At 29.1% G+C, this 21,140-nt stretch overlaps 3 protein-coding genes across 11 annotated transcripts; 2 read left to right on the top strand and 1 right to left on the bottom strand.

The window, feature by feature from the left end:
- Positions 1-1,406: 1,406 nt before the first annotated feature.
- On the bottom strand, positions 1,407-12,617 carry LOC145182015 (spermatogenesis-associated protein 4-like). 4 transcript variants are annotated; one of them, XM_090078425.1, is made up of 10 exons: positions 12,493-12,617; positions 11,644-11,729; positions 11,328-11,457; positions 3,558-3,676; positions 3,203-3,293; positions 2,923-2,991; positions 2,790-2,850; positions 2,317-2,457; positions 2,081-2,169; positions 1,407-1,797 (listed from the first exon to the last, which is right to left on the bottom strand). In XM_090078425.1, exons 2-9 carry the CDS (start codon positions 11,721-11,723, stop codon positions 2,093-2,095), a joined length of 768 nt encoding a protein of 255 aa, XP_089934551.1. In that variant the 5' UTR covers positions 11,724-11,729; positions 12,493-12,617; the 3' UTR covers positions 1,407-1,797; positions 2,081-2,092. The 4 variants fall into 4 exon arrangements, with proteins under 4 accessions (XP_089934551.1, XP_089934553.1, XP_089934550.1 ...); XM_090078427.1 differs by having other exon boundaries at positions 1,590-1,797; positions 2,081-2,166; XM_090078424.1 differs by lacking the exon at positions 1,407-1,797 and having other exon boundaries at positions 2,022-2,169.
- Positions 4,177-8,046, top strand: LOC145182896 (sepiapterin reductase-like). Its single transcript, XM_080058174.2, has one exon. It carries the CDS (start codon positions 5,266-5,268, stop codon positions 6,268-6,270), a length of 1,005 nt encoding a protein of 334 aa, XP_079914300.2. The 5' UTR covers positions 4,177-5,265; the 3' UTR covers positions 6,271-8,046.
- LOC145181983 (histone PARylation factor 1-like) lies at positions 12,563-19,746 on the top strand. 6 transcript variants are annotated; one of them, XM_090078418.1, is made up of 8 exons: positions 12,578-12,697; positions 12,796-12,952; positions 13,676-13,712; positions 18,030-18,134; positions 18,300-18,489; positions 18,587-18,685; positions 18,986-19,221; positions 19,340-19,746. In XM_090078418.1, exons 2-8 carry the CDS (start codon positions 12,833-12,835, stop codon positions 19,648-19,650), a joined length of 1,098 nt encoding a protein of 365 aa, XP_089934544.1. In that variant the 5' UTR covers positions 12,578-12,697; positions 12,796-12,832; the 3' UTR covers positions 19,651-19,746. The 6 variants fall into 6 exon arrangements, with proteins under 6 accessions (XP_089934546.1, XP_089934548.1, XP_089934544.1 ...); XM_090078419.1 differs by having other exon boundaries at positions 12,609-12,697; positions 12,820-12,952; XM_090078420.1 differs by lacking the exon at positions 12,796-12,952 and having other exon boundaries at positions 12,563-12,697.
- Positions 19,747-21,140: the final 1,394 nt, after the last annotated feature.

The raw sequence follows: 21,140 nt of genomic DNA, 5'->3' as shown, positions 1-21,140 counted from the left end.
ATTTGTTATTATTTTATTTGAGCAATGTTTATCACGTACAATACGTTATTGTGCATAAATTTCCGGATTGAATTAAAACCATTTTAATGGTAAGAATGATCATACTAACTCTCTGCCTCTTTGTCTTAACAGAAAACAGAAGCACCGCAAAGTATTGCAATACATTACAATAATGTACATAATGGTAGAGCAGCGATTTCGTTACATGTCGTTTTATGGACTTTGGTTTTTATCAGTTATTTATATTGGAAATAGGCATTTGATTTCCTCTTTTAAAAAAGCGTTGGTTTTTGTTCTTGCTTTGTAAATGTCGTAAACACCTGCCAACATCAGATCACCGTTTAAATATTGGTTACATTCCACACTAAAATCATTAACTTTTAAAAAAGAGGGAAACTGGTACGTAAAATATTCTTTAGGATATTTTAGATTCTTCAATTCTCAATCAACATATAACTCTCTTATTTTTTTTCCTTTTTTTAAAAATCTCATACATCTGTACGTCAAGGTTCTGTTTAGGAAATCAGAAATCTCTATTATTTTACATTTGCCTTTTGTGTATTTCCATTTTGATGCTTTACACTTTACATATCGACTGAACTTTTCTTTAAAAAAAAAAGCTTTAAAAGAAAAAATAAGCTGTCTGAGAACTCTATCACTCTAAATTAAGTAGATAAATTACTGTCGACATTTTTAGCATTGACAGTCAATATTTTATGAATTGGCATTATTTGAGCTTATTGTTAAATAATCGTTTTATACATAAACGCGCAAGAATATAGCACGTCCAAAGGTTTGAGTTAATCAGAGTTTACAGAATTCGAAAAAATAATTTTGACTCGAATAAAAAATTGCCTAAGTAGATTATTTAATACATTAATTTTAAGGACCATAAAAAAAAAAGAAAACATCAAGAATGTAAATAGCGAATAAGAAATTTGCCTACACAGAAAACGAAGAATACCCTACGCTCGCGAATGTTCAAAATTGAACCCACTTAAATTTTTTTCTCGAATTGCAATTACTTTCCTTAAAAACCTTTCAGGTACATCAAGAAGCAAGTATGGGCTCTATAGTTCTTTCTCCGAAGGCGACTAAATTTTAGCGAGCTTTCGAAATTTTGTTAAAAAATTGAAATGAATTCTTTATTTAATTATCGATGCCAATTTGCCCGCATTAAACGTCTCAGTAAAAATATTTTAAGTTGATGAATGTGTACTAAAAGTACGACGTAAAAAATATAAGATTTTTTTTCATCCGGAAATAATAAGCTTTTAAAAATTCCCACTTGATGAACGTTTAAAGATTTTAAAATCATTAAACGTTAAATCAAGTGGGAATTTGTGATGTTTTGTTGAAAGGGCTCGTTACTTTTAGTAAAACCTGCTCAACATAAAACAACCGTCTGCTCACTGGACGAGATTACTTTGTCTTTAATTGTTACTTATATAGATTATTGTTTACATTTATTGAATAAATATATTATTTTAAGCTATATAATCGTTTGTATATTCTAAAGTCAATAAAAAAAAATTGCTTAGTGAAAATAAAACAAAAGCTCGTTTTATCTTTTTATAAACATACGCCTTGCTAGTCTAAACAACATACGCCCTGCTAACCCAAACAACTTTTCAAATGTGTTTTTAAAATGACAATTAAGTGTGACTTCGTTTTCAACAACTTGAGAGGTTCGATGTGAACTTTTTAAAAAAGTTATTAAACTTCACGGCAGGCACGTGCAAGAACATTTCAAGGCATGGGCGTCTGAAAGTTTCCATTAAATTTTCAATTGAACACCTGAGTGAAGAAAGGATAATATTCCAAAAATACGAAAAATAAACTAAGATAGCCATTATGTAGCTGAATGGCAACTTTGTTAAATAAGCGTATAAAAGATATATTTATCTCAGTTTATTTTTCGTATTTTTTTATTATTATTTTTTTTCTCACTCAGCCGTTTAATTGTAATCATTGTTATTTAACTATTGTGAAATAACAAATTTTTAATCAAAAAATCTCAATGAAACCCTTAAGCAGCAATATATCAATTTAAATTTATCAAAAATTTTGCAAAAAATACTTTCTCATCAAATCATCCACACGCCGATAGGGATGAAACCAACAAATGCTGCTTCACGTGTATTTCATTCAAATGCGTCTTTTTTGCTTCTGAAACAAAAGGTTCGTCATAAATGTCTTCGCTCAAATAATTTTAAAAATCAACAACGTGGTAAATAATAATTTTAAAAATCAATGATATGGTATATAATAATTTTAAAAACCAATAATTTATATTCTATAAGCGAGATTACCAACCTTCAGTTGGTTTAGAAACAGGTGGAAAACAATCGTTTATTGAAAATGCGTGATTTGAAGATTCTTGATACTCATTCGGATCAACAACGATTCGTTTACGAGGACTTCTTTGACCTAACGTAGGCTTTATACCAAACCTATCTGAATACAAAAACAACGTAAATTGACAAACATCATTTTTCAAAACTTAACATTTATAAATTTAAGTTTAAGCAACCTCGGATATCAGATTAGCAGTCTCATAAATAATAATATGTAATAATAATAATATGTAATAATAATAATATGTAATAATAATAATATGTAATAATAATAATATGTAATAATAATAATATGTAATAATAATAATATGTAATAAATAATAATATGTAATAAATAATAATATGTAATAATAATAATATGTAATAATAATAATATGTAATAATATTGTAAGCAATTATAGAATAAGAAAACTTGATGGAAAAATTTTAAACCTGGATCTTCAATCCTTTGCAAGTGACGGTTATTGATGTGTAAACGTACAATATCTTCTGCCTGAAAACAGAGTAAAATTAATCAGTTCATCTCGATTACACTCTTTAACTACTACATCAAAATAATCTATACTTTTTTGCTGCAAGCTATGGTGTCCTTGTCAACGTACAATTCGGTATCGGAAATGTTATTCTTTATTGCCTAAAAACGAAAAGGAAAAAAAAAAAAATCAAATAAATTTCTCACTAAAGATCTAAAAAAAAAATCCACCATAGCATCATCCTCACACATTTCTTACTAATATTACTTTTATAAAGCATCATAATATAATGATACTATCATACAAATCTGTAGTATCATATATTATTTTATGCCCTGAAATAAATAAAAAGTTAGCAGATTACACCGATACCTTTGAAGCAGTGCATCTTGCGTGAAAAGGAAGTTTTTGTTGATAGCTGTTATCAGAAAAGTCAACGTCTGTTTCCAAAAAAGTCGGCAAACTAAAAATCATTTTATAAAAAGCAAAGACGAAAACAGAAGTATTTAGAACATCAATGAGTACAAAATGTTCATAGCGTCTTTTAACTTGTGGAATACAATTGAATATAAGACTGTAAATTGCTTCTTTTTTTTTAAACTAAAAAACCAAGACATGAGACATATTTTTCTCTTTAATATAAACCTGTTCTTTAAAAAAGTTAAAGCAATTATCTATACAAATTTAAAATTTAAAACAACAAAATCTAAAAATAATAATAATAAACCTGCGATGGGTTAAAATCATGTATATCCTTTGCACAAGCAACGCAGCAGCCCCAGCTTTGCAGTGAATGGTTGCTTCTGTTTCTTCTTTAGGAATATCAAGCTTCTGACGATTAAAGAACTAAAGAGATTAAATATTGCTTAACAAATATAAAGAAAATCTCAAAAGTCTGTCATGTTATTGGATTTTGAGAGGCAATTTTTCTGTCTCTTTCTAAAAATGAATGCACGAGATTTAAAATAAAGATACAAATTGCTCACGAAAGAAAAACCTGCAAATGTTATTACATCAAATTTATTTGTATTTTTTCTTCGGCCATGATACCTATCATGATACCTATCCATTTAGTAATCCAATTTTTAAAAAGTGTTTGTGAATTAAGTGCAAGCTGTTTTTTTTTTTAAGACGCAAAATTACAACTGGAAACTTATCGCTAACAAGTGGATTTTATGAAGGTAAGTAAGGGACAGCATTTCAAGACAAAATCTCCTTAGATTGATAATTGTCAGCACAATTATTTTCAGAAGTTTATTTAGAGACTAATTGGTATCTATTCTTCTGGAACCTCGATTTTGCTCAACGGGAAAGATTTTGAGATGAAGAAATTGTATTATGTCGCTATGGCTGTGGAATGTGATGCATGTAAGCTGTGATATGATATGCTTGTAAGCTGCGATATGTGATATTGCATAAAGAACTGAGTGCCAGATCACCAATCTATGTGAGATAGATTGCTGTTTTTTCAACAATTGCACTTGTCGATTAAAAAATCGAGAAGCTGCTATTTTATAAAAAATTAAGGCAATCACTTTAAAATTTTTTGAATCGGTTCATTTACTAATGAAGATAGTAAGATGGATTTTTCTCTGCGCCTGTTATTAAATGCTCGTGATTGATCCAGAAAGAATAAAAATGTTGCATTAACTTAACGGGAGATAACTTGTTTCGAAACTTTAAGACAATAAAAGAAGCGAGTCTAAATTAGGTGACCCTAAAATGCCATACATTTTTCCTAAATCTAATCAATCGATTTTAGTAGTGGCAACGGCGCTCTTTCGAATAAATTAAAAATGAGATGCGCGTCTTATAATTGTCCGACGAACGTAATCTAAGTGCCACCAGTTTAAAAAAAAATTCTTTTGTTGAATTTCTAGACAATGAGTTGAAGATAACTCAATAGATATGATAGTGTTGTTTGAAAACTCCCGTGACATAAAAATAACGAGGTTTATGATAATGAAAAAAACAAAATAACCAATGATAAAACAATGGGAAAAAAAAAATACTTCCATAATTGAAGGTATGAAATATGCATTTTCACGTGCTTACAAACAAAAAGCACCAACAGTTGAAGCAGTTAAACTACGACCTTTGTAAACAGATTCTTAAAGATCGATTATAAATATCAAACAGGGGGTTACATAATTAAATAGATTATTAATAAACTATTGATACGAATTCATAATAAGGAATCGTTTTTGGGCATTAATGAAGATTAAGCAAGAAGAGTTACTTTAAACATAGATTATTAAAGGAAGTGGTGCGGAGCTGTTAAGTTGTTTGCCAAAAGCTTTCAGCAAAAAAAAAAGCTTTTCTTCAAAAAAAAAAAAAAAAAAACCTAAAAATCTGCATTAAAATAAATAAAAGCTGGAACGGGGCAAAGTAAAATAACTATAAAAAAATTTGTGGCTTACTAAAGAAAGAAAAAGATGACCGAGAGAAAAGTTTCTGCAAATGGAACATCGAATAAAATGTCACACACATCTGATCATAAACCGACAGAAACAAGAGAGCGACAAGGTTCAGTCAGTTCAATAAGCACAACATTTGATCCCTCAAAATCAACATTCAACTGGAGCCAATTAAAAAAGAAGTCATTTGAAAGAATCCGTCTAGTAAAAGGAAAATTCTTGGTCATTGTCACGAGCGCAGGACACGGATTGGGAAGATCTATCGCCGGTTTGGCATTCCAAGATCAAGGAATATTTGCTCAAGCATTCTCCGGATCGAAAGTCATTATGGTTGACAAAGACATGGACGCGCTTAATGAAACTTCAGGAAAAAAAATGAGACAGTTTTTGAAGCACAGGAAAATAGACGTTGTTTTAGAATGCATCGATTTGATGAACTTGCAAGAAACGAAAAAGTTTTTAGATGATTTGGTAGCCAAAAATGATCAGGATTATGAGCACATTGTTTTGGTAAACAATACTTCGACACTAGGAGATATATCCAAAACGTTAATGGAAAACGAAAATCTAAGCGAGCTGGAAGATTATTGGCGCTTAAATATTACTTCGCGAATGTTTCTTACAACGCAGGTATGTAAAATGTTCCCTTTCTCAAAGAAAACCGTTGTGCACACTGCTAGGATGGAGAGTGCAACGCCCTCCCAGTACCTAGGTTTGTCGAACATTGCAACAAGCGCTTTCGATATGTTTGGACAGATCTTTGCAAAAGAAAATCCGACAGTACGTGTCCTTCACTTTACGCCAAACCTTCTCGATACAAATAGATGCAGAAAAATTGCGGAAGAATGTCCTAACGAAGATTTATGTCAATCGATCAGAGAATCCGTAGAGAGTAACACATTAGAAAAGCCTTTAGACGCTGCGAAGAAAATGTCTAGAATTTTAGATGAGTACGAATTTACACCGGGAGAAGTTTTGCGAATTAACTTGAAAAACAATAACATAGAGATTAATGATAACTAAAGACTTTCGTAAACAACTTTTTTGATTCTATAAATACCGTAGCTTAACATATTTAAAGAGACACAATTATTAAATGCCGGAGAGCATTGTATGCTGCGCACCATTGTATGTTTTCGAAGGTGACCGAACGAGTTATAAACAAGCATCATTATTTCTCTCGTTTTTTTGTTGCTGCATTCTCAGAAAGATTTAAGATTTTTTTCCTTTTAAGGAGACGACGTAAGTCAAAGAGGATAATCTCCTCAAGTATAAAATTATGTAAAGCTTTTGGGCAGTTAATAGCAGCATAAAGAATTTATACAATTATAATTAAATGAGGCGTATCTTTTTAGATTTGTGTCGTGCAAAACAAAAAAGATGATATCATGTAATCAACTTTAATACTGAAAACATTTCTCTTTCTCTTTAACTTTCTCATCAACGATAATTTTCTGAAATATGCTCAAACTATTTACTCGCTTTATGAGATAAAAAAGTATTCGTAATGTCGTAAAACCCTCAATTATTGCACATTTGGCATTTTCATTGGATAAAAAAGCTCCATAACCATAGATTAAAAAACAAGAAACAAACCGGAAAACATTTTTATATTGAGATTTAAGAATAAAAAGAGATTCACTTCAAAAACTTTGCCATTAAATCGTTGATTGTCTACTAAACATATATTTAAACAAAAATTCAAGAACTTGAGTTATATAAGTGTTGAGGGTATGATAGTAAGAGGAAGGAGAGAAGATATTTTTATCGTTAGTTAAGTCGTGCTTTTCGTACCTCTACTTTCGCTAATTAGGCCTAGGGGTATGTGACTGAATGGCCCTAATATTATCTAAGCTGTCATAAATAATCAACTAGAATCATAAAAGATTTTAATTGTTGAATTGTTGTTTCACTTCACTCATCAGCAGTTTCAATTAACAAGGGCAGGAATAGCTGTTCAATTTTGAACGCAGCATTGTTGGTATTCAAATAGTTTTCGATTGTACAAACGGAGTTTTTGGTACTTATATTACTGGAAGCGGCTTGCAAATTACATAAATAGAGTGCAGTTTCAGTAACGGCTGAGTATGGTAAGAGTTGATACCTCAGACCAATATTTTCTCCTCTTGCAAGACATAAAGAGCATGTAAAATAGGTGCCTTGATCTTTGCACACTCTTGTTTTGCGGACATGCGCCACGCACTTCCCAGTAGGTTCGTTACAAACCTTATCAAAGTTAGCCACCAAACCAGGGCTCTAAAAGAATAATTTGAACTTTCACAACAGCATAATAAGTAAAGCCGAACTTTGTTTCTGTTTTTGTGGATATTTATTTCAATAAGCAGAATCTTCAATTTCTACAAAGAGGAAGACTGCAAACAACTTGGTCATCTGACAGTCAATGGGCCCAGCTAATTGTTAATTTTTTGAAAAACGATGCTATTTTTAACTTCTCATCTGTTCCAACCACAGACAAAACAAGTTATTTGGTCTCTTGTAATGAGGCTCACCTAATTTAAAAAGGTATACACTTGTGGCCCCTTGTGACTTCGAGCCATTTGTAACTTCAGAATCCTCATGTGACTGAAAAGCCACTGATTTCACAAGATTAGGATCAAATATTTTCTTTGACTTGTACAATCTGGGAAAATCTTCTACAAGCATCAAGCCAATTTGGCTTCAAGTTTTAAATCAAAAGTAACACATTCAAGTCTTTTTTTTCGTATGTTTCTGTGATGTTACTCTATTTACTTGATATGTATGTTTAAATGGATTGATATTAGAATAGTATATTGAGGTTATATAAGCATACATGCAAAAGTGTTCCAAAAAATTCCCAAAAACTAAGAGACTCTACCTTCTAACCTTTTTATGGTCTTTAAAAACCAAATAAAAAACCACCGATTACAGGTTTAGGTACTAAAAGTTATTCATTTTTTATGACCTGTAGGCATCAATGTTTTCAGTTTCTTTCTGTGATAATTTGAATATAAGGCCATTTGTTTTTCAATTTCTTATGCCATCTTCTTGGGGACCTTTCATTTTAAATTGTTCTACTATGTAATATGTGCATTTAATATACATGGTATCTGTACAACATTCACAAAATTGGTTTGTTCAGTTTCATAAACAATTATCTTTAACATACAGTGTTACTGCTAGTAGTATCATAGCAACAGACAAATGCCTGTTTAAAATCTTCTAGAAGCTGTATAAACTCAGTTGAAACTCTTCAAATCCACTGGCTTGTTAAACAACAGCAAGATTTACACTGTGGGCTGCTGATACATAAAACTATAATTCTATCATGAGCTAAAGCTTTTTTAAGCTTTCTATATTTTTCTTGACAAAGTTTTCTATCCAAGTGAACAACCATTTCTGAAACTGAGATGCATTAGTTTTATAGATGTAAACATTAAGCTTGGTAGGTTTTGCTGATACTAATGTCACGTGAGGACAAAATTCAATATTGCAACTTGCTGCTACTACAAAAGTAGCTTCAACAAGATTATCAAGAGTAACTTCTAAAGTTAATTTTTTTTTTCTTTTTATTTCATCTGAGCAGGTATTAAAACTCAAAAAAAGTTCAACTTACAAAGTTTACAAAGGAAAGTTACAGAGAAAACTCTTTCCCTGTTATATAGATTTTAGGTTAATAATCAAACTCATGTATCAGCCAGGCTGTCGAAGTTTCACTCTTGTTTTTGCATTCTCTTAACTTAAAATCTAAATTCTTTTTTTCAACTCAGTTCAACAGTTCAGTAAAATTCTCAATAAAGATGTTAAATAGAAATATTCGAAATTTTTTAGACTAAAATTTTATAAAAGTTTTAAAAAGGTATAAAAAACATTTTGATAAAAATTTTTCATCAACTATTGGGTTAATGCATAACTATTGCGGCTTTTTTCGCGCCTTTTTTCGTTAAAACAATTTGTCTTTTGTGCGCTTTTTTAAAATGATTTTCTCTATTTGCTGTAGTTAATAAAAATGCATGTTAGAAATCATACTCAAAATCGCCAAGTTATGCTGTACAACTTTGAGAAAGGATGGAAGGCAAAAACTGTAGCTATTTAGACATTTAAGTAGACACTTCGCGATCTCAACGAACTTTTCGGCCAGGAAACAATCGCTAAAAGCCAAGTTGAAAGATCGTTCAAGAGGTTCAAAACGGAAGACACATGCCTTGTAAATGAATAAGGTAGAGAACGACCATTGGATTTTGACGTCTAAGCCCTTTTAGTGGCTGTGGGAGAGGACGAAAGTCTGACAACAAATAGTCTAGCCCATAACTTCAATGTCAACCAATTCACGATCGTCTCATAAAGCTCAGAACGGTGTGGAAATTGGGTGGACGGATTCCCCAAGAACTACTCAACAACAAAAAAGCCGAAATCTCCGCATTTTTACCGAAATATTGCAACGAAACCAACAAACTCTGTTTCTGAAGAATTTTGTTGCGAGTGATGAATCATAACTACTCTTCAAAAAAGTGAAAAGAAAGAAAGGTTCTGTGTCGCCAGGAGTTTCTCCAAAATAATTTCCAAAAGATGTCGATTGTAAGAAGGCTACGTGGCGTGTATGGTGGGACAGAAGCGGAACCATTTACTGGAAAATCATCTCAAACAGTAACTGTTAATGGTGGAATGACAATAATGACTGTCAACAGTGGTGAATAACGGAAAAAAAACCAAGTTCAACATTAACAACTAACTTTATCTGACTCAGCTTCACCACCTTTGCCCTGCAATCGAGGCGAAACAACTACCATATCACCTTCAACTACGATAAAGCCGGTCCTCATGTTGTATGTCGTCGTGTCGTTGAATTAATTGTCAATAAAGGATGGAAGCTGCTCACAGAAATTAAGTCAATCACTCGTTAAAAAACTGACAAATGAACAAAATTTACGACGATTTAGATGACTAAGCAACCTATGTCAAGCGTAGATTGCATTCAAGAACTGTGACTTCTTCGCCCAAGGGATCGATCGTCTGCAAAGCAAATGGGAAACAGTTCTTAAAGTGGATGGCGACTACGCTCTAGAATGATAATTAAACCATCTATTCTTTAAATATTTTTACTATTTCTATTGAATAAAATTTGATGAAAAAAAGCAATAATTATGCAACAACCCAATAGTTTATACCTAATTATGTCCCCTTCTGAATGAAATCTCTAAACCCAGCCTTTGCCCAAACTATTATTTCTAAAACTACATATTTCAAATCAAAGATGATTGTCATATGCACTTTCAAAACACACAAGATCAAACCCACTATGTTTTTGAGGACAGGCAAAATGATACTGTGATGACCAAAACCTGTAAGTTCTCACAGAGTTTAAGGAAAAAAAAAATTTCCACTGTGACAAGTGTTTTTTAGCAAATTCATTGATAGGATAATTTATAATGGTAAACAAAGTGTGTTTTTTTTAATGAATAGAATTAAATTGACCAATTACAATAGAAAAAAGAATTTAAAAAAATCAATAAAATTAAAAGCATTTTTCCTTTAAATTCTCTAAAAAAATTGCATATTGTTTTGAAATGATTTTTAGTTTTTGATACCATGTGTCATAAATGCAATATATATTTTTTCTTGCATATTTTTAAAAACCTGATGTAAATTGCCACATTTTGAACAAAACAGGCTTTTACATGATACAGGTGAATACAATAATTAAAAAAAAAGTTAGAAAAGTTCGATATAGTTCAGTTTTTCTTGAATTTAAAGTCCCTTCAAATCATAAGATTTGAAGGGACACTCTAATGCATACTCATAACAGTCTAGGTGATATAAGGAGATTGAATTTGCTTATAATATTTAATAATATTTTATATCTTTGAAATGTATATTTTTCTATACATATTAAATGCATTTTTATTTGATATATGTATTTAACATATGAACAAGAATTATTTCTAACACAAAAAAAATTTCTAGCACTTATCTCAAATCAGAATAATGCTACTGTTAAATCAGAATAATGCTAAACTATAAAAGAAAACTTTAGTTCTTTTAACTTAAATCATATCACAGAAAAAAAAATCCACAAATAGATAAAATTTAAAAGAGATTACCTTTTGAAGCAAAGCCCAGTTACCAATCTTCGATTCAATAGATGTTCCATTTTGGAACATATGCATTTCAATTTCTTGAGGATAATACCAAGAAAAAATCTCTGCAATTAAATATCCATTGGAAAAATCTCTGAAAATGAAATCATAGGATATAAAAACAACTTCAAATACTAGCAATAATAATAAAAATACAGCAATAGCTAAAAACCAATAATAATATTTAAATCTAAATATGTTTAGGAAACAGAAGTTGCAGATCACATGACCATATAAAAGTATAAACAAAAATTATGAAGGTTTAAAAGGTGGAATTTACCTTCTACTATTATGAATTGAATGAGATAACTCTAAACTTTGCAACCATTTCAAAACTTCCCTCGGAAGAAGATGAACCATTTACTTCTAAGGGTTGAAGAGGAGGGTAAAAAGGTTACAAATATTTATTTTTGTTTTTGATTATGAAAAAATTTGAGTTTCATTTTACCATGTTACATTTGAAAGAAGCTTTCAAGTTTTTCTAAAACCAATATTTTCTAAAACCAATATTTTCTAAAACCAAGTTTTTCTAAAACTAAGTTTTAGCTTTAATGCTTTAGATTTTTTTTATGTTAAATATACAAAAAAAAATTAATTTGTATATCGTAAATTTAAAAAAACTAGAGCTTTGGATTTGTCAGTATAAAAGCTAGTTCTCTTAAATTATAAATGAATTTCTAGTGTCAAACTGAATTTTATGGTCTAAACTATCTGCAAATTGTTTGTAGAAAAATTCTTTACTTTAATAAAAAAAGAAAAAATTTGATCTTTAAAATCGAGTTTAAAATCTGTCTAAGATCTTGTATAATAGGTTTTTGTCAGCACTTGCTAGCAATACTTAAGAGAGAGTCAAAGAAAATAAAAAATATGTGAGAATTATCACTTTTAAATTAAATTTTACACGTGATATAAACCTTAATTTCAAATTGATTAAACTTTTAAAGTGATAAATAAACATTAAAATTGACAACCCTATATGATGAAAGAATGTTATGTAGTCAATAGCATTGATAAACAGTAAGAACGTCAAGATCACAAATGTAATCAATTTAAGTAAACAAAATGAAATTAAAAGAGAGAAAATAGAATATATTTTTTTATGCTTTAAGCTACCAGAGCAACAAAATACCTTATAGCAGTAGCTCGAACTCATGGACGTAAATAGATATTGTATTAAAAACATTTAACCCTTTTTGTTTACTTAAGAAGTCTCACGGGACTTTATGTTGCTATGGACTCCATGATATGGAATTTGAAACATCGTACTCTTTACCGAGTAGTTTTGACACCTGAAGTCGATACGAATTAGAAAATACAGTAGATTACTTATCAAGGTAATAGTTAATCCGTACCCACTGTTTTTACAGCCAGATATCTTGTATAACTTTACAGAAAGTGAGGATTACATGTTCTTTTGTATGTTATATTTTAGTACAGAATAACTTATAACTTTTAGTAAGTAAACTAAAATGTCGAGGAGAAGCAGTAGAGTGACAGAAAAAACTGGTGGGAAAGTCCCAGAAGAAGGCGAAGTTGAGACTAAAGAAAAAAAAAGAAAAATTGGAAGTAAAAAAATAGCATGTACTGAGGTGTGATTTTGCTTTTTTTAAAAGCATGCAAAAAAAAAAAAAAAAGATGCTGTACCAAATGCATTTTAGCTTTGCTAACTTCAAAAAGATTTAGTGGTATCTTTTGATTCTTAAGCTTGGTACCACCATAAGATGCAAATAAACGTACATGTTTTTTGGAGAATCAGAAACCTTTTGTAGGATAGTCATGGAAACTGGTGCAACCTCATGTATTACTTGAAGTCCTTTTCATTTGTGTTTAGCCATTTTCCTGTGGGACAAAGAGCATATTTATAAACTAGCAAATTTGTTTGTTAAAAATTAGTTGCATAATTTTATTTTTAAATTTCATAAGATTTAAGGAAAAAAACTGTTGTATCAGTGGTAAACAACTGATAAAATAAGGCTAGTGTTTTATGGTTTCAAAATGTTTTCAGAAATCTAAAACAACTTGTTTGATGCCAAGTATATACATGGTTATGCAAAGTGTGTTTTATATAATCAACCCAGTGATATCTTATGTAAATTTAGAAAAAGATAGTAGATTTAGTATTTTGAAAACAAAAAGCTGAAATAATTTTTTTAATTACGTTTTTATGATTCATGTGTTTGAGGGTAAGAGTAGTATTTTATGTTTGTTTTCTTCTTTATCTTATTTATGTTTATCTTATTTAGAAGTGTATATTATTTAGAATGCATATACTTAAAATATGTATACTATTTAGAACATGAATTATTATTTAGAATGCACCATTGGCTAAAGTGAGAAAGCTTAATCCAGGTAATCCATTTCTCCCTTTTAATCGTGTTGCAAGGTTTTTAACAATAGGTATTCCATACTAAAAAATCTATTGTTACAAACCAATTTTAGGAAAGCAGTTGTCAACTTCTAAATTGTCAGTTTATCTTTTTTTTCTGTGCTCTTTTTTTATGTTATACACTTTTCATTTTACTCAATAACTCGTTCAAAAGTTTGTTTGATACCTCACATATGAAATACAAATGCAAAGCTAGTAGTTGAAACTGTCTATGGGTATGTTAATTTACAGAATTCAAACATCATTTCAACCAGAGAAAATGATGTTCAAATTTCATAATAAACATACAACTAATAACAAAATAAACATAAAATTGTTTTCTTTCTCTTCTCTTAGAAGGAGCTTCTTTCATTTTAAGAGCTTAGAAAGATCTTCTCTCCTTCAAAGAGGAGAGAAAGAGAAAAATGGCATCTCTTTTATAAGAAAAGTATAAAGAAGTCCTTTAATTTAACCATTAAAATTCCTAACTTTTCTTCATTAGACAGGCTGTCAAGTTGTCATTTTTTTTCATTTTTTTATTGGTCTTTTTTTTTATGTCATTTTTTTTCTTTTTTTTTTTTTTTTTTCAATTTTTTCAATATTGTCATTTTTTTTTTCATTTTTCACTTTGTACCTTTTAAAGATTTAGTTTTCCTCATTGTTAAGATATTTTACAAGAAAAGTTCAGTATTGGAATTTCTTATAAAAGATGTGAGATGTTTTTCATTTAATTATTATAATTTTTGGAATTGTGTACTTTGTTTACTATATAAGAAATTTTTTTAAATAATCAATACTATTTGGTGGGATAATATTCTTTTATCTATCATAATTTTTGAATGATTGTATTCTGAAATTTTATTTTTATATTTATAATTGTCAAGAAATAAAAGTGAAAAATTAGTTTTTAAGTAAACCAGAAAGCAGTAGGTGTAAAGTTTTAGTAAAGTTTAGTAATGGTTAAATGGACTGATGTGTGGTTGGAAAAGTTAGATATGAATCAAGTCAAAATCAAACTATGGGCTCAGAAAAAGAACTCAGAATATGCTGTTCGTAAACTATGTTAAAGTGAGTTAAAATACAGCTCAGAGTTTTTTCGAGCTCTTTTTAGCATTCTTCTAAATCAAAACATAAATCAGTGTCTGATAATAGATTTTCAAATACAGCTCGCCATTTTTATATAGATTCAAAAACAAACTCTATAGGAGAAAAAAAAATCGTAACAGATTATTCTACTAATGATAAAATTTCAGCTGCAGAAGGCATGTGGCTGTTTAAAGTTGCTGAGAATGATCTTGCTTTAAGACAATGTGACAATACATCAGTACTATTTCAAAGGATATTTCCAGATAGTAAGATTTGTCAAGTTTTTACAATTAGTCCCCAAAAAGCTTCATATATTTGTCAAAATGGTCTTGGACCATTATTAGAGAAACAACATTGTGGCAGTATAACCTCAAGCCCTGCTGCTTTCACTTTGATGTTTGATGAAATAACTACCACTCAGCAAAAAAAAAGATTCTTTTATATTGTTTTTGGTCAGAAGAAGAAAACCAAGTTGTATCAAAATATTTAACCTCACTTTTCTTTGGGAGAGCAACAGCTAAAGATGTAAAAAAAATGCTAGCATCTTTATGCCACAATATACAGTCATTTTTAGACACTTACAAAAGAAACATCCTCTTGATTCACAACTATTAAAAGACTTGACTTGTTTGGGTCCCCAAATGAGATCTAAACCTTGGACTGTTAATGCAGTTGGGAAAATAGCAGCTATGATATCACACATTGTAAATGAGAGGGAGGTAATTGCTTTTATTTAATTTTAGTGTTAATAAAATTTTCAAAAAGTTCTTTCACAAAATTATTTTTGCTTTAGTTTCAAGTTTTAGTTAGATTTTAATATGTAAGTAATGCAGTTATATATACTTGTATGATTGCAAATCATTATCTGGTGTTTTGAATAAAATTATTTCCTTGGTTTTTTCTAGGTATCATTTCTGAAGGATGAATGGAAGTTATACCAAGCAGATAATGTCTCAGAAGACTGGTATTTAGATTCAAATACAAATGAATTAAAAAGAGAAGACTATTACTGGGCCAAAGTGTTCCAAAGTAATACTGAATGTGGAAAAACTAAGTATGGATTTCTTCATAAAGTTGTTAAGAGCTGTTTAACACTTCAGAATGGAAATGCTAGTGTAGAGCAAATTTTATCAGATATAAAGAATACATTGATTTCAGAGAGAGTAAAGTCAAATGATGAAATATTAATGGCTTTGAGAATATCAAAGGAATATGCAAGAAGTTCCCAAGGTGCACATAATGTTGATACATTAGCAAAAGATGTTGTTCAAGCTGTTCAAAATGCTCATAGAATTTACAAAGTAAGAAAAACTGAAGAAAATAGGTTTTAAAAAATTCATGAGGAAGAACTTATTAATAAAAAGAAACAACACAAGGAATTGCTCCAAAAAAATTGAAAAAAGTAAAATGATCAAAAAGAACAAAATCTAGAAAAAGATGCGAGTAAAAAGATGCAAATAAATATTGGTTTAAAATGAAAAAGTGAAATGCAGAGATTAATCAATGGTTTTAAAAAATCCAAGTAGACTATCAACAAGTTGTAATAAGGTTTTGAGGAAAAGTCATTTTCATTTATTTTTTATTGACTTTTTATGTTGTTGTTTTTTTATGAAGTTTGTCATTTTTATTTTTTTATTGAAGTTTTTCTCTTTTTTTTCATTTTTTCTCAAAAAATACTATCATTCTTTTTCATTTTTTTAAAAAGTAGTCACTTGACAGCCTGATTAGACAATCGAGCCATAACTTTTTTGGTTGTAAAAGATGACCTATACTCCAAAAATTTATAAATAGTTAATTGGAAGCTATTTGAAAAACTTAAAGTTAAATTAAATTGTTTATTGTGATGTTTTAATAGTGTTAAGTGTTAATCTCAATTTGGTAGCTCTGATTAAAGATGTATAATTGGCTACTATAAATGTTGTTAGCTCTGATTGGTTAATAAAAATTATCTTAAAGCTATTGTTTTAGTGAAAAGTATAAACATAAATTTTAATGATCAAATATTTAGCAATAAAATACTGTAAATATATAGATTTTAGATAAAGAGAAAAATGCCATATGTTGTTAAAGAATATTGTGGATTTGTAACAATATTTTGCTTGTGGTTTATTAAGTCTGAATGTAACAAACAAAACATACACAAAATTGTGCTTGTTCTTTACAGAAATTGTTTCAAGCCTTTAGGAAAAGAGGTTAATTATTCATGTAACAAACTATCTAACCAAAAGAATTTATCATCTTTTTTGCAAATCATGTCACCTATTTCTAAAGAAAAAATTTTTTCCACATCATTTAATGCCATAGCCAATTATTGATAAGAAAGTAAAACTGTCAAACTGGTCAGTTTGCATCCAAAAGATAAAAAATAAAGGAAAATGTATGTTATGTTTCTTCCATTTATTTTTATTATGAATCCCAGCACTTTTCCTAGCAGTATTTATACATTTCTTTTTTATAGAAAGTTTTAGTCTTTTAAAGTTCAAAAAAAAAAAACTATTAGTGATTATAAAATGACAGAGTATAAAAGTGATTATAAAATGGCAGAGACTGGTTTATAAAGATGTAAAATAACATACAACAGAGACTTCTGAGATATGAAAGAGTTTAAAAATCTGTGGAGTTGGGTTTCCAGCAAAAAATAATTGATAAAAATTAAGATCTCGTCTTGTAGCCATTTGAGAATTACTTTATTATTATTAATAAAGAGGATGTAGGAGGTGTAAAGAAGGATGTATGATTCTATTTGATAAGTTTTATTTATAATAGTTTTAGCTTTTAAAATGTAAAGGCCCCAAAATAGTTTTATATATTTCAGTTTAACAAATTAAAACTCTCTAAAGCTCTATAAAGAAGTATAATAATGAAAAGTAATTCATTTTATAAATTTCTATGTTGATATTTACACTATAATAATTGATGATAATTCACAGCTTTTAAACAAGTCAAAAATTAATTAGTAGAAATTAGTGATGTTGAGTTGCAAAAGTTTTACCGCAATTGATTGCTTGAACCAAAAATTATAGGAGATGTGAAGTAAGGTTTTAAGCAATCTTCAAGGGACTCATAATGTGTGTAAATAGTTTTTATTTTTTTAACTTTCTGTTGGATCTAATATCTTACCTGTATTATTTACAAAATATTAAAACTGCATATTTCACAAAATATCACACCAACAAGTCACACACAAAATATTTCTTTCTAAATATTCCATTTAGAAAACAAGTTAAAATATGAGTTTGCTGATATTTTTTCCACAAAGTGGGGTGTTCAATTTCCTGATGACTTTTACACTTTCTATTCTTTTACTGAACAGAATTCAGGTTATTACTATTTTATCATTGTTTTGATTTTCTCATGTTAACTTAAATTTAAGCTGTATATATATATATATATATATATATATATATATATATATATATATATATATATATATATATATATATATATATATATATATATTACTATTATTATTCTGTTATCTTTAGAAACAGCTATAGGTGTAGTGGGCCTATCATTTACAGGTCCATATGATTTCATAACTGGAAAGATTAGTAAAGAAATTGAGCTGACAAAAGCTGAACTTTACATGCATGGTCGGCATTATTATGATCTTCCTGAGATGATAACTTTGTTGACTTCAGAAAACAATAAAGGTTTTCATCTAGGATATTTTAGGTAAAGTATATGTTCAAGTTATCTCCAACTGATTAGTATTTGTTCTAGTTTTTCACTTTTTCGTGTCACCAAATATAAATTAACATTTATATTATAGAGATGCTCCTAACGAAGTTCCACAGATCTTAGTTTCTAATCAGTCGAACATAAATGGCAACCTCTCTATTTGTGGAGATAATATTTTTGCGGCTGTTCAGTAAGCGTTTTTTTAATGTTTATGAATGCGTATGTTTATATTCCTATTTACATGTTTATAAAGTTTAAGTTATTAACATTCTCCACTATAAAGTTATCATGTTGTATTCTTGTACTTAGCGTTTATTAATATTCTCTACTATAAGGTTATCATGTTGTATTCTTGTACTTAGCGTTTATTAATATTCTCTACTATAAAGTTATCATGTTGTATTCTTGTACTTAGCGTTTATTAATATTCTCTACTATAAGGTTATCATGTTGTATTCTTGTACTTAGCATGTTGTATTCTTGTACTTAGCATTTATTGCAAAGAACTTTTATCTGCCAAAGAACCAGAAAAAGTTAAGTCTATAAAGTTGTTTATGAAACATTTGGAGGCGTTCTCCAAAGATAACGGTTATAACTTGGCAGCGATTACTCAACAAATCAACGAAAGGAAAAAAAAAGTCAAAGCCATTTGTCTCAACAAGATTGGTCTTGTAATCCCAGTTGATAAAAATGGTATTGGCTATAGAGAACTTCCGTGTTCAGAAAGTGAGTATTAATTTAAACGTTTATTCTATAACTCTGATGCATTTTTACTGTTGCTTAATGTTATTTACATCTCGTAATATTTGCTTTTTTTTTTTCCTCCAAACTTTTAAAATTTTAGAGGATTTGAGGAAGTTGCTTAAAAAGATATCTGATGCTGAAAATAATGATGCTAAAAACGAAGCTCTTGATGAACTTCAAGAAATCATAACTCTAGTGCAGTTTGCTAACGATGAATGTGATTATGGTATGGGTTACGAACTAGGTATAAACTTGTTTGCACATGGCGATGAATCGTTAAACCGTATCGTTCTTCATTTGTTACCATTAGCTTATCGTCTAATGGGCTACGAACTCTATAGCGAAATATTAGAGCAACATCTTATTGATAGAAAAAAAGATGCTCCAAGATCAGTTATAAAAAATGTTTAGTACACACATAATTCTTGCGTCGATAGAGATGAATGATACGAAATATGCTCATTTGTATGTGTATTAAATAAAGTAATATAAATAGTTTCAATGTAACAGATTCTTATTTTTATTTCTTTTGAAATGACGTAAATAAGCAATTTAAGATCATAAAAATATCAGGTGATATTTTCTTCATCTTGCCTGGCAACAACGTGCAATGAAATGTAATTTTAAATCAAAATCAATTTTAGTGGTCTACAGAAAAAGTAATTTTAATCTGATAATGGACTTTTACTTGCTTGCCTAATTGAACCCCTGAGTGGAAAAAGAATAGTATTCTTAAAATACAAAAAATAAACAGAGATGGCAATTTTTCATTGGCGCTCTATTTAATGTAGTTTTTATGAAATATTATCTTCATACACTAATTTAATGACTGCTATTTAGCTACAAAATCTCAGTTTATTTTTTGTATTTTAAGAATATTCTCCTTTTTTCTTCTAGCCGTTCAATTGTAATTTTAAAAATTGACATTCTTCCTGAAATAAAATCAAGTGAAAATTTGATGAAGTGAAACAAAAGTATAAACTCTTTCAGACGAAAATCAATTTTGAATTCAAAAAAAAAATTTTCTTTTAGACTTATTATTGAAATTAAATAAGTAGAAATTTGATTATCACTTACGAATGTTTATTTTGCCTCAAAACTTATTTTTGTTAAGTTAGTAATAGAAATAATTGCCTTCACCAGGCCCGGCCCTACGATAACACGGGCCAAGCAAACGCCTTGGTCTTCGCGTGGCTTTCCTCTTTTTATTACTGAGACTTTGGTATTTGTAATATTGATACTTATGTTTGGTTTTCACTTAAAGTTGTATTTTATCGTATGGCTTTCACATAAAATTCGTTGATCATTTTTGTTTTTGTGTTACTGTTGTATTTTTCTAACGGTATTTCTCAAACGATTTTTTAATATCTTGGTTGCTATTTTTTGACCGAAGATTACTGCCTTCGGTTTTTATTGAATTTTTTTTGTTTCTAATTTAATTTTATTTTGAATTACTTTTTTTTAATAATCCGATTTGTCATTTCCTTATATTAGTTGTTAACAGTTTGCAATTGAGATCAGATATTTGAAGTCTCGTCAATAGTTATTATTCGAGTTCTCGTCAAAAGTTATAATTCTGTTATTGAAAAATTAAATTGATAATGATGTAAGATGGGAAAAAATTTGACATTCAAATAAACACGTTAAGAAAACAAAAGTACACCTGCACAATTGCTGCATGCCAAGAAAATCCAATAACAACAAATTAGATGTGTAACTGCATAAATAACTATTTTTTATATTTCATTTTGAATAGTTACTATTTGTGCAAATTTGTATTTTCACAGAGTATTATTTATCTAGTTACACATCTAACAGAATAAAATTAAAACCAAATAAGCATTTAATTCTACTGAAAAATTGCGACTTGAAGTCAAAGCATTTTAATTTACAAGCTTGAA

Source organism: Hydra viridissima, unplaced genomic scaffold (assembly GCF_058129835.1).
Source record: "Hydra viridissima isolate aposymbiotic clone 2 unplaced genomic scaffold, HvirCarnegie_v1 scaffold_2, whole genome shotgun sequence".
NCBI lineage: Eukaryota > Metazoa > Cnidaria > Hydrozoa > Anthoathecata > Hydridae > Hydra > Hydra viridissima.
This window is presented reverse-complemented; position numbering and strand designations above follow the sequence as displayed.

Coding starts and splice junctions, on each gene's coding strand:
- LOC145182015 (XM_090078425.1), bottom strand. CDS start 11,723: ATGGTTCATCTTCTTCCGAGGGAAGTTTTGAAATGGTTGCAAAGTTTA. Junction 11,458..11,643: donor TCAATTCATAATAGTAGAAG/GTAAATTCCACC, acceptor TTTCATTTTCAG/AGATTTTTCCAATGGATATT. Junction 2,170..2,316: donor TGTTTCTAAACCAACTGAAG/GTTGGTAATCTC, acceptor CTTTTGTTTCAG/AAGCAAAAAAGACGCATTTG.
- LOC145181983 (XM_090078418.1), top strand. CDS start 12,833: ATGTCGAGGAGAAGCAGTAGAGTGACAGAAAAAACTGGTGGGAAAGTC. Junction 13,713..18,029: donor AGTGAGAAAGCTTAATCCAG/GTAATCCATTTC, acceptor TATTCCATTTAG/AAAACAAGTTAAAATATGAG. Junction 18,135..18,299: donor TTTTACTGAACAGAATTCAG/GTTATTACTATT, acceptor TGTTATCTTTAG/AAACAGCTATAGGTGTAGTG.
- LOC145182896 (XM_080058174.2), top strand. CDS start 5,266: ATGACCGAGAGAAAAGTTTCTGCAAATGGAACATCGAATAAAATGTCA.